The following is an 11,773-nucleotide window of genomic DNA, read 5'->3' on the forward strand; positions in this document are numbered from 1 at the left end:
CATATTTCCAAAATCAATGCATGTCGCTCAGTCAGTCTGACATTTATGTAGATCAAGTGCGACAGTGGTAGATAACATGTATAACAGAATTTGACTGCCTCACTGTATAATATAAAACTGAAAAATATCTTTTAAAACCAGATGATACATGATTAGATAGCAGCAGCTGCTACTTTTAGCTGTCTCTGTTGATTAAAGGTAGTAGATATGTCAAGATTTGTGGTTATTTTTACAAACATCTAAACACATCTTGTGTTGGAAATGTCACAGATGTGTTAAAGCATCATTTATTTCCTTTTAATAAACTTAGAATTCAGTAGCCACTGTAAAATAATAATAAGCAGCTTGAAGTCAGATCGCGGTCGTATTGATGTTGAGTCGTTTACAGATTATTCGGCGTCCATGTGAGTTTGAGATGAATATTTAAAATGGGAGAGCAAGCGTTCTTTTTGAAGTGCTTTGTTGTTTTGCATCTGCTCGCACAAAGCTTGTGCCGCACACACGTGTTGCTGCAGTAGTGGCTGCTTGACTCCTGACATCTCCATAGTAACCAGCTACATACTTTCCAGCAGCCTTTAACACCATCACCTTTAACCCCGCCCTCCCCTCCCCTTCCCCTCCCCATCAAACGTCACTTACTGCAGTCTTTCACGGTGACTGAGCCCGCCCTCCTGACCTCACACTTCCTGTTTTCAGATCTGTGGGATGGTGTTCACCTGCTGCTTGTACAAAAGGATCAAGATGGAGCCTTACTGAGCACAACCAGGCGCTCGACACACACACGCGCACACACACACACTACCTACACCTGACAGATGGAGAACACACCTGCTGACACCTAACGGCAGAACTCTGAATTTTAAACTCTGATCTAAGCCAAACAAAATGTGATTGAGTGACGTCTGTTTACATTATTGCCTTGGCTTAGATGCATGCTTGAGTGTGAGCATGAATGAAAACGTTATTCATATTCCATTCTACTCAACTGATGATAGTGATGCAGATCAATTATTCACGTTTTCACGGCCTGGCCGTTGCGGTGCTTGAGTAAGCTGAAGGAGAACACTGTGTATGCTGGGATCACTGGTGATTTAAAAAATATTTGTATTTTATTTTTATTTTTTTGGGTAAAACATAATGTGCCTCATTCACAGTATTGCTGATAAATGATCATGTATTATTTCTGTACCTGAAGTATTTTAATAGATTGAAAACAGAAAATTAAAATATACTTTACTATCTTTAGTGACAATAGCACTCGTACAATGTAGAATGTATTATAATAAAAAACTTGAAATGATATATTATGCACAGCTATGGAAATATGGGACTTCCCGGGCAGATCATTAAATAAATGGAAACATGACGGCACCACATCCTTGAAATGATGCTTCCATCTAGTGGTCGTACACTGAATATACTTTGTCATACGGTGACATGCAGTAAAGTGATGGATCGAAAGCAGACGCACAATACCAGGAAGTGTATTGAATGATTTATTTTGCCAGAACCATGAGAAGAGACCTTGTTATACTGAACTGGAGCACATAAAAAGTACTGACCAGATATTATTTCTGTTCCAGAGCTCAAAAACTTAAATATCCACATGATTTATTCTTATTTCCTGAATAGAGAATATCCTGTGTGTAGATGAGAAGCGGTAACATTGGCCTGTGCTCCAGCTACTGACTTTGCTAATTAAAATAATAATAATAATAGCATAAATAAATGTCAGAATATTGTTGCATTTAGAACTTACTTAAATGAAAGTAAAGATGGGTTTACACTCGTGCTGGCAGCTGTTTTATATTCTTTCAGCTGCACTCAAGGTGTTTAAATAATAATTATAATGAGGATATTCTGTCAAGTTTGGTCATTTAGATTATTAACTCTATGTTGTGTATGTATAGCATGTACTCAGTGTGCTGCCCAGTGCATGGTCTGTTCCAGAAGCAAACCACTAGAGGGCGACAAAGGTTTTTAGTTGGCATGTGAAGGAGTCCCGCTTTAATTCCACTTTTATTTTCACCAGTACAACAAAGGATACACTCACCTCTGCCTATCTTTGTGTTGTCCTCCGTTTATAGATTCAGTATCCAGCTCAACTCAATTCATCTTGTGAAATAATGTCCATATTTTTGGTTGTTGTAACATCAGCAAACATAACCGTCACCTCACAAAGTGCAATTTCAAAAAGAAATACTGAACTTGTTGTAAATGATTCACTTTTTCCATAAACTCTACGTGAACTTTATGTACCATAAAGTCTGTCTCTGTATTCCCGGCGTTTCCACAACAAGACGAAGCTTGTTGACATCTTTCTCCTGAGCCGGAGTGAGATTTCAGTGTTGGGTTGTTCACTTTATCATGTCATTTGTGGACTATTTGTGTGTGTGTGTGTGGGGTCTCCCACGGTTGCACACTGGAAAATCTCTGTGTGTTTCCCAACTCAAACCACATTAATTCAGGATGTGTTCTGTGGTTTGAGGGTCTTGTCGAGGGGGAGGAAGTCTCCACATACAGTATTGAATACTGTAGTGGGAAAGTGGTCTCAGGCTTTGTGTTTTCAGGTTGTTTGTGCAATTCTTGTGAACACAATATCTCAATATTTTGAGAGAATTACTTCATAGTGGGCACCACTGTTGACCTGACGGCAAGAAGGTCTGGGTCTTTTCCACCGAGAGTGGAGTCTGCATGTTCTCCCCGTGTGTACGTGGGTTTTCTCCGGGTTCTCTGGTGTCTAAAGAGGGTCGATCCCGTCTTTCTCCGCTGTGACTCCCAACTCCCTGCAACCCCCGTGTGGAGGATAAAACGGTAGACGATGAATGACGAGAAATTGCGCTTCCGTAGGTTCGACGTTTTAAAATTTGGGACCATTAACCTTTTTAAATTTGGTACATATGATTACCTGGAATCGAGGATTAATCATATTGATTTTAATGGCTACAAATGACTTGAATTTTGACCTACACTTGGGTGAAAAGCCAAGGCTGTGGTGGCCTCACAAAACATTAAATCTTATCCACAAATGTAAGTCCTTTTGACATCAACAAGCGCATGTTATATGCTTGATTGATCAGTTATTTTACAGCTTTAGAATCAGAATCAGAATCGGTATTTATTGCAACGTACATTTACACACAAATGTATACAGTAATACAAATAATATGTACATAAGTCTACAGTTCCAGTTTTAATATTCTACCCAATCTCCCTCCTAAAGCACAGCTCGTCTTTTCCCTTATTCATTCTACTAAAATGAGACGCGACATGCATGCAGGACGGACGTTTTCCTGCAAACCTCATCCCACAACAACAAAATGGACAAACGTCAGAGATTAAACCAAAGTCATTCTTCAGGACTCATAGTAAAACAGTGGAATTATGACACCGTCAAAAACGTCCAGTTTTTAAAATACACAAATCCCCATCCACTACAGTGCGGAGCAACATTGCGTCGACTGAGACTGTGTTGGTGCGCGGCCTGTATACAAGCACATCGTCATTATTTGTGCTGTAGCGTTGCCATATGACCTAACTATTTGTCTTTGAAGAACGACTTCTTCCCTTTCCCTTTGTTTCTCCTCAGCTCCAGATTAACTTACAAGGCACTGTGTCGGCTCGGAGTGATTCATCACTGTCATCCGTTCAGGGGTAAAAAGGGCACAAAGTTTTGAAGTTTTGGACGTTCTCCAACACTTTCTTTTTGGCTTCGGTGGGTCGAGTCTTTTGTCTTCATCAGCTTAGAGGAAAGTGGCTCTGGTTTCCTGCAGATGCGCTAACTGCACAGCGAGGGCACGGCAACACTGACAAGATAAAAACATATTAGCATGTGGTTTTTCTGTGAGGGGAGATTTGGGAGCAGCTGGATTCACTGCACTGTGTTGAGGCCCCTTTTTTTTTTTTTTCCTGGCATCACACTCTCACTATTTACACCCTCCATCCTTGACACATCATAGTCGTGTGGAAGTTTCGGGACGTCTCCTCAGAACACATGGTTTATCGTTAATCTGACGGATGACGTGCACACGATACCTGCAGATTTTTGCCAGGGAACAAATCACCCCAGTGCAGTGAGAGCAAACAAAAAGCACCGATGCATGCGTTTATAATACAGTCTGCGTGTGTCTTCTTTTGCATGTTAGTGCACAATTGCATTCCTGAGTTATGGATACTTTTTTTGGCGTGTGCGCGTCTTTTGTTGAACTCGTAAAAAAAATGCATTCTGGCACAGTGTTGTCAGCAAGTGCACCTGTGTTCAATGTGTGCAGTAAAATTTTAACTAGTGATCGGACGCTGCCCTGCCTGCGGCAAAATAGATATGTGGGAACCCTCTGTGTGGAATGTGACTCACCCAGAAAGAGTTGTCCTGCGTTAAGATAATGAAGACGAGCGTCTGTGTCTTGAACAAAAACTTGGGACACGCTTGTTTGTTGCTCACTTGATTTGCTCACAGACAAACGGAGTAACTGGAACAGACTTTAAAGTCAAGTCCCCGGCTGGGAACAGTGTATCCAGTGAAGCTCGTTGTCAGTTAGCATTTGGGAGCAATTAAAGGTGATCTGGAAATGGACTTGAAAGGAGCAGGTTTTTATGTACCGCAGTCCAAAGACGTTAAATCATCCGTAAACACACTGCAGGTGCTTTCTTAAACAAGAGAAAAGAAAAGGAAAAAAAGCTTGAGTTATGTAACGGTTTAATGTGGAGTTATGTGGAGCCAGACATGGCCACACGGAGCACCTGTCCACTCACGCTAATGTTTAGTTTTAGTCACGTTCTAGTGCGGGGGTGTCCAGCGTATGGCCCGCAGGCCAGAACCGGCCCACTAGAGGGTACAATCCGGCCCACGTGATGAATTTGTGAAAAAATATTTCAGTTCAAGATACATGTGACTAAAAGCCCTTTTCCACTATGATCCCAGCTTGCCTCAACTCGACACGGCACGGCACAGTTTAGGTTGGTTTTCCACTACAAAAATAGTAACTACTCAACGTGGGCGGAGTCATCACTGCACGGCTGCATGAAACTGCCGTGACTTTGTTTTACAGGCAACACAAACGATTGACTAGTGACTTGTAAAGCAGTTGTTTTCACTGTAACTGAATCATTGGAGTCACTTAATTAAAAATATTTGTCCAGTACTTCCTGCCTGACCGGAGCACATAATCTGTCTTAATACATCAGACTCCTCTGTTAAATATAGAGATTTTAGACATTTCCCTGGTAATTGTTGGAGATTAACCCATTTAAGGATGATTAAGTATTTTTAACTGAGCTACAGTTCGGCAGTGTTCGGCTTGATTCCTGTGTCAGACGTCTCTTCCTGTGATGGCACTCTGACCAATCAGTGGCACCGTTGCATTTTGATCGTCTTTTGTTAATGTTTTTATGTCTAATTCTTATTATGAATCGTAGCATGGGAATCCAGGCCTGGTTTGGTCCAGTGCAGAAGCAGCTCTGTGTCAAATCAGTTTTTCTATAAACCTACGCTGACCCTCAGACTCTCGACTGCCCTCTGAAGGAGTTTTGTATCTGGCCTGCAACACATTAGCTCTGCCCATAAATGTGTTTGACAGATTTTCCTAAAGGGATCAAAGCCACAGGGACGGAGATGTGTGGTGTGTGTGTGTGTGTGTTTAGATCACTTCAGCAGTGGACGATGAGGATTATGTGCACGTATGAAGTCAAACATATGTATTTGGTATTTGGAAATGTTCCGGGGGATTAAGACAGGTTTCTAAACATGTATAATAATGCATGTAATCAATGAGGAAATCCATCAACTCCTCTGTGGATATACTTGTTTGACACTGCAGGTCAGTGTGGTTAATTTTGTTTCTAGAAATGCTTCGGTTGTGACTTGCAAAACTGTGGTTTCCATCCTGTCGTGTTATGACTTTAAACCTGGAAGGTCATGCGATGACTAATGGAGAAAACATTAGAAAAAAAGAGAGTTGCACTTCCATTGTAACAATTATAAAACCAAAAATGACGAAAGGGTCATGAAAATAAAACATTTTCAAAGGGGAGAGCGGACGATGAAATCATTAACTTCACAGTCTGAGGACAGAACCTGCTCTGATGTGTCACACGGCAGCGGGGGGAACAGGTGGTTCTAGTGGGTGGGAAATGATCTTTTATTGTTGTTTGTGCTCTGTGCAGTCACATAGTTTTGAGTTTGTCATGTTGTGAAATTGGCGTAGTAAATTTAACCTCTTAAGATTCAGCAATAAGTTGATTCTGAGTCGTCTTTTAAATCGAAATAAAGTTTGGTTTTGTTGAATTTCCCCCCGCGATGTGAACGTTCATCACTGTGTGCGCTCCGGCCGATGATGTTGATGTTGTCCATACTTGATGATCGAGTTCTTTCCATGAAAACAGTCATGGGGTTTGCAACATAAACAAGGCTTCATTTTTTAAGAGGTAACAAGCCAGAATGTTTCGGAAACTCTGTCTCATTGAATCACACTATAGTTTGCTGTTTGTTTGCCTTGAATGGCAACCAACCATCTTTGTTTTTGTTGTTTTACACTCAGTTGTGACGACTGCAGCTCGCTGCCTCTCAGCTCTGTGTACAGTATGTTGCCCAGACTTGGATTCTGCTGCAGTAGTGAACTATATCGGCCAACGTGGGCAATGCCCTCTCTCAAAGTCAGAGGAAGGGAAATTATAACGGTTTTCTTGCTTGGGTACGACGGAGAATTAGGGCCGAACTGAAGAGGAAAAAAATATGGATTTATGGCTATGGATTATGGCTTTATTCTCATATTATGACCTTATTCTCGAAAGATTATGGCTTTATTCTCATATTATGACTTTATTCTCGAAAGATTATGGCTTCATTCTCATATTACGACTTTATTCTCATAATATAACGACTTTATTCTCATAATATTACGACTTTATTCTCATAATGTTACGATTTTATTCTCATAATATTACGACTTTATTCTCATAATGTTACGATTTTATTCTCATAATATTACAACTTTATTCCTGAAAGACTATGACTTCATTGTCATATTACGACTTTATTCTCGAAAGATTATAGCTTTATTCTCACATTATGACTTTATTCTCGAAAGATTATGGCTTCATTCTCATATTATGACTTTATTCTCGAAGGATTACGACTTTATTCTCATAATATTACGACTTTATTCTCATAATATTACGACTTTATTCTCATAATGTTACAATTTTATTCTCATAATATTACGACTTTATTCTCATAATGTTACGATTTTATTCTCATAATATTACGACTTTATTCTCATAATGTTACGATTTTATTCTCATAACATTACAACTTTATTCCTGAAAGACTATGACTTCATGCTCATATTACGACTTTATTCTCGGGAGATTACGACTTTATTCTCATAATATTAAGACTTTATTCTCGAAAGATTATGACTTTTTTCTCATAATGTTATGACTTTATTCTCGAAAGATTATGGCTTTATTCTCATATTATTACGACTTTATTCTCGAAAGATTATGGCTTTATTCTCATATTACGACTTTATTCTCGGAAGATTATGGCTTTATTCTCATATTATTACGACTTTATTCTCGAAAGATTATGACTTCATTCTCATATTACGACTTTATTCTCGAAAGATTATGGCTTTATTCTCATATTACGACTTTATTCTTGAAAGATTACGACTTCATTCTCGAAATATTACGACTTTATTCTCATAATGTAACGACTTTATTCTCATAATATTATGACTTTATTTTCATAAATCCCATAAATGTTTCTTGCCAGTTTCTTTGTTACCCACAGTTGATCAGGCTGTGGTTTCTGCTGTGTGTGTGTGTGGTACACTCTTGGTCCATGGGGAACTAAGTTTAGATGGAAACAAACTCCAGAAAGTGTTTGAAGAGCGCTTTTCAAAAGGCCCGCTGTCTGATAATGATGATGAGTGTTGTGTTGATGGGGGCGTTGATTGATATCAAACAGATGGTGCGGGGTTGTTTGCAAGGTTCCACACACACACACACACACACAACCACATCGTGATGGATGGCGCTTCCAGCACAGGTACCATGGTGGCACCTGATGTTATGGTGATAAAGCAGGAATTTGTATGAGAAACACAGCAACACTGGAGTCAGAACAAAGTCTGAATGTGTACAGCTAAATTAACATTCTTCCACAATCTAGGCTTGTGTATCGGTGTGTTTGTGTAACGTCCATTCTTCTTGCTGGATAGATTGTTGTGATGTGCGGTGTGTGTGTGTGTGTGAATCACATCTGCTTACGTTACCGCCGTAACTGACAGGCTCGTTTCCCAGCGTGAGTCACAGAGAAGTGTCTTTCAAAAGTTGTGTTTATTTGTGCTTATTTGTGGCGAAGCAGCTCAACGAGATGGAATTTCATGCTTTAAGTATGTCAGTGGTGCCCGACTTCAACATGCCTCCTCTGGCATCCAGTGATGGTATCTCTCGCTCTCTCTGTGTGTGTGTGTGTGTACACTGTAATTTATGTAGGCTGAGTGATGTTTCTGTTTCGAGGTGATGACTGGAGTCTGTAAAGCTGGCTGTAGTCTGTCTACACCCTATAGATTCTTCCTGCAGTTGGTTGGCACGCACAAAGAAAAGCTACATATTCTTCTTAAATGTTGTGTGTTGAAGAAAATCCAATAAAAGCTGCACTAACTTTGTTTTTGTACGCAAAACTTACACCAATACAGACACGGCAATCCCAATTTAACCCTGAGACCACAGAGCATTTAGGCATTACTATGTTAAAACGTATCTATGCTATAAGAATGTGCAATATAGGATGTTGTAAATCCTTTTTTTGTCAGCACAACCTATAAGCAGTCTGTGTTTATAGGTTGTTTAAAATCACATTCAATGTGCGAAATTTGGAAATAGATCAATGTTCAAAAGTTCGCTTGGCTCGTTTTTATGAACAAAAATAAAACAAAAACCGTCTTTTGTGACTTTGTTATTCCTGTATGTGATATAAAATTAATCCTAACTTTGTCTCAGCGACAAAAGAAGACAAAAAAAAAAATGCATCAAATGTAAAGCCTGAACTTGTGTGACCTACAAACACACACACACACAGGATGTCCTTTTGAAGGAGTTGTGTATTATTCCCACGGGAATTTACCAAGGGTGCACCTGCGGCACGGATCTGTGCTGCGCGAGCACTAAGGGTTAAAACCTCGCAGACTGTGGTTTCCAAAGTTACTGTGTTCATACACAATATTTGATACAATTTTGCAGCTGGAAAGTGAAGTTGTTTCTGTTCTAGAGCAACAGACTTATCACATGACGACGGGAGATAACAAGGTGACAATAATGGGCTGTAAAAACATTATATATGTTAAATAACCACCATCAACATCTATGAGTAAGAGGGAGAGAGAGAGAGAGAGAAAGAGAGAGATAGTGTGTGAGCTAACCTTGGCTTAAGCCCCCCCCCCCGTACTTCCTGTGTCACTATTTTCGATTAAAAATGTTTGCCTGTCGGCAACAGTGGAAGACTGAAACTGAAAACACCACAGCAGGGTAGAATCGTCCTGGGACACGAGGAGACTACAAGGTGAAAATGACTTGCCTGTGAAAACATAAATATCCATCAACAATGTGTAGGAGAGAGGAGAGGGGGAGGGTGTGGACGAGGGGTCAGTAAAGAAATGTGGTAAATGTGATAACGTGGACGTTGTCTTTATTCAGCAGCTTGTTATGGAGACAAATGCGTGTGAGATAATATTTATTGTGCATCATTTCAATTTTAAGAATTACTGCTTCAAAACCTGGCTGTGTGCCTTGTTTTTCAAAACCAAACATTGAGTATAGGTTAACTGTTCATTCCAGCTACAGTATCTATTTGAATAAGTTCATGTTTTTTTCCAGAATAAAAGCTCTGAACTCTGTGAATACAAGCAAATCATTGAAGATCAGATTTGTTCATTCATCTGCCGGGCCCAGACACTGATGCGGGTGGGCCAGTTTTGGTCCACGGGCCACCAATTGCGGTCAATATTTGAACCCATCTGCACTGCGCACCCCGTTCTTTACTCTTCTAAGTTAAGAGCGTTTTGAGAGGGGTTGTGTGGCTTTTTAGTTCCGTAATGTTCATGTCGTTTCTGACCCTCCCAGTTTCAGGTTGCTGGTTTCACCTGAGACGTGTTGTGAACCGGTTGTTAGGGGCGTCACCTGAGAGGCGGAGTCTACTATTGTGGTAACCTGCATATTTTGAAGTGCTATGAGCTGCATTATTGGTTGGAGTGACATAAGAGACCAAAACATAATCCGCAATCTGTCGCTCTCGTTTTATGACCTAATATATCATAGCCTTTTAAATCACAAAACCCCATGTGATGCATGTGTGTGGTTCTGTGTGTGTGTGTGTGTGTGTGTGTGCGTGCAGCGTTCACACATGATATCAATAATATCCTCTTTCCCCAATGAAAAACACAACTGACACTTTTTTTTCTTTTTCTAGAAATTAAAAGCAGCGCTGTTAATTTAAACACAGAGCGGCGCTGACCTGGAAAGGATCACGCGTTTGTATAAAACTGGATTACTCTTGTCAACCTGTGTTTGTTTATGCCCCTGAGATGAATGGAAGACGAAGAAGTGGACATGATATTTGGGAGGGAGAATGTATTTGTTATCCACAATAAAGAGGAGGGGGAGGAGGCATAGGCGCAAAATAGCGTGAGAGGAACTTGTGCGTTTTCCTCAGAGATTGATGGCACAGAGGAGAGAGCATGAGAGCGACCTTGACTCGGTCATGAGAGCGCCGCGAGCTCGATAGGGGGAGAGGAAGAGTTTGTAATCAGTAAACAGGCTCCGGACCGACCGCTCTTCAGGAAGTAAACATTTAAATATGAGGCAATGTGGCGTCACGGCACACACGAGCCATGAGAAAGAGATAGAGGCAATAAAGACTGATGGAGAAATAATCGGGAAAGCAGTGGGGAGACATGTTTGGACTAAATGAGTGCAGGCATCACACTGTGAAGAACATTCTGTCTCGGCTCAATTACAGATGACTGAAACATCCGCCCAGCCATGACTGAACCATTTAGACAAATTTATCCTTTTCTTTTTATGACAGATATTGCCAATTTTTCAGACCGGCAGATTCTAATCCAAGAATGAGAGCTTAGCCGTAACTTTTTTTTTTTTAATTATAAACAAATGTCCGTTGCATTCAAAGTGCTGTCAAAAGAGCTCCAGACGGCTGTTCGAGTCCTTCAACTCCACACGCACTGTAACTCACACGTGTTTTCCCAGTTTAGCGATGTTTACGTTGTGCGGCACCTGGCGACGTTCCCGCGCTGCACACAGGAAGTGATTTTGTTTTATGTCGTAAAATGAGACGGCTGCAAATAAGTAGGGGTGCGACTGTAGCGACAAAGAAGTTAATTCCACTGTTTAAAAACAGCGCTCGTACAGCAGTTTAATGGGATACACTCTGCTTGTCGTTGTCTGTCCTGCTCCTGGTGTTTACAATTACGATTTTTCATTAGTTTTAGTTTTTATTTAGTTGTGACATTTTGTTTTTAACATTAGTTAGTTTACATTAGTTTTTACTGCAGGTTTGCTTCAGTTTTAGTTTGGTTTTTGTTAGTTTTAGTGTTAGATTTTGTGTATTTTTTGTAGGTGCAGGGGCAAAAAGGTCATAATATGTATTGTGTCATGAGAACCCATTTTCATTCTGAGATTAAAGTTAGAATTCTGACTTTTTTTTATGAGAATTCTGAGATTAAAGTGAGAAAATTCATGCTGTTTTATTATC

General features: G+C 40.2%; 1 protein-coding gene across 5 annotated transcripts in view; it reads left to right on the forward strand.

Annotated features, from left to right (window-relative positions):
* The window catches only part of tspan11 (tetraspanin 11), a 23,223-nt gene extending 11,706 nt beyond the window's left edge, over positions 1–11,517 (forward strand). For 3 of the 5 annotated variants that reach the window (XM_044022782.1, XM_044022784.1, XM_044022783.1), the window contains exon 9: positions 697–835. Coding sequence is in view for 2 of the 5 variants with exons in the window: in XM_044022785.1 (XP_043878720.1) it covers positions 697–756 (60 nt within the window). In the remaining 3 variants the exon portion in view is untranslated. Of the gene's footprint in view, positions 1–696; positions 1,377–10,471 lie in introns of those variants that run through there. The other 2 variants (XM_044022786.1, XM_044022785.1) reach the window with 2 other exon arrangements.
* The last annotated feature ends 256 nt before the right edge of the window (positions 11,518–11,773 follow it).

The sequence above is a fragment of the Solea senegalensis genome, linkage group LG3, assembly GCF_019176455.1.
Source record: "Solea senegalensis isolate Sse05_10M linkage group LG3, IFAPA_SoseM_1, whole genome shotgun sequence".
NCBI lineage: Eukaryota > Metazoa > Chordata > Actinopteri > Pleuronectiformes > Soleidae > Solea > Solea senegalensis.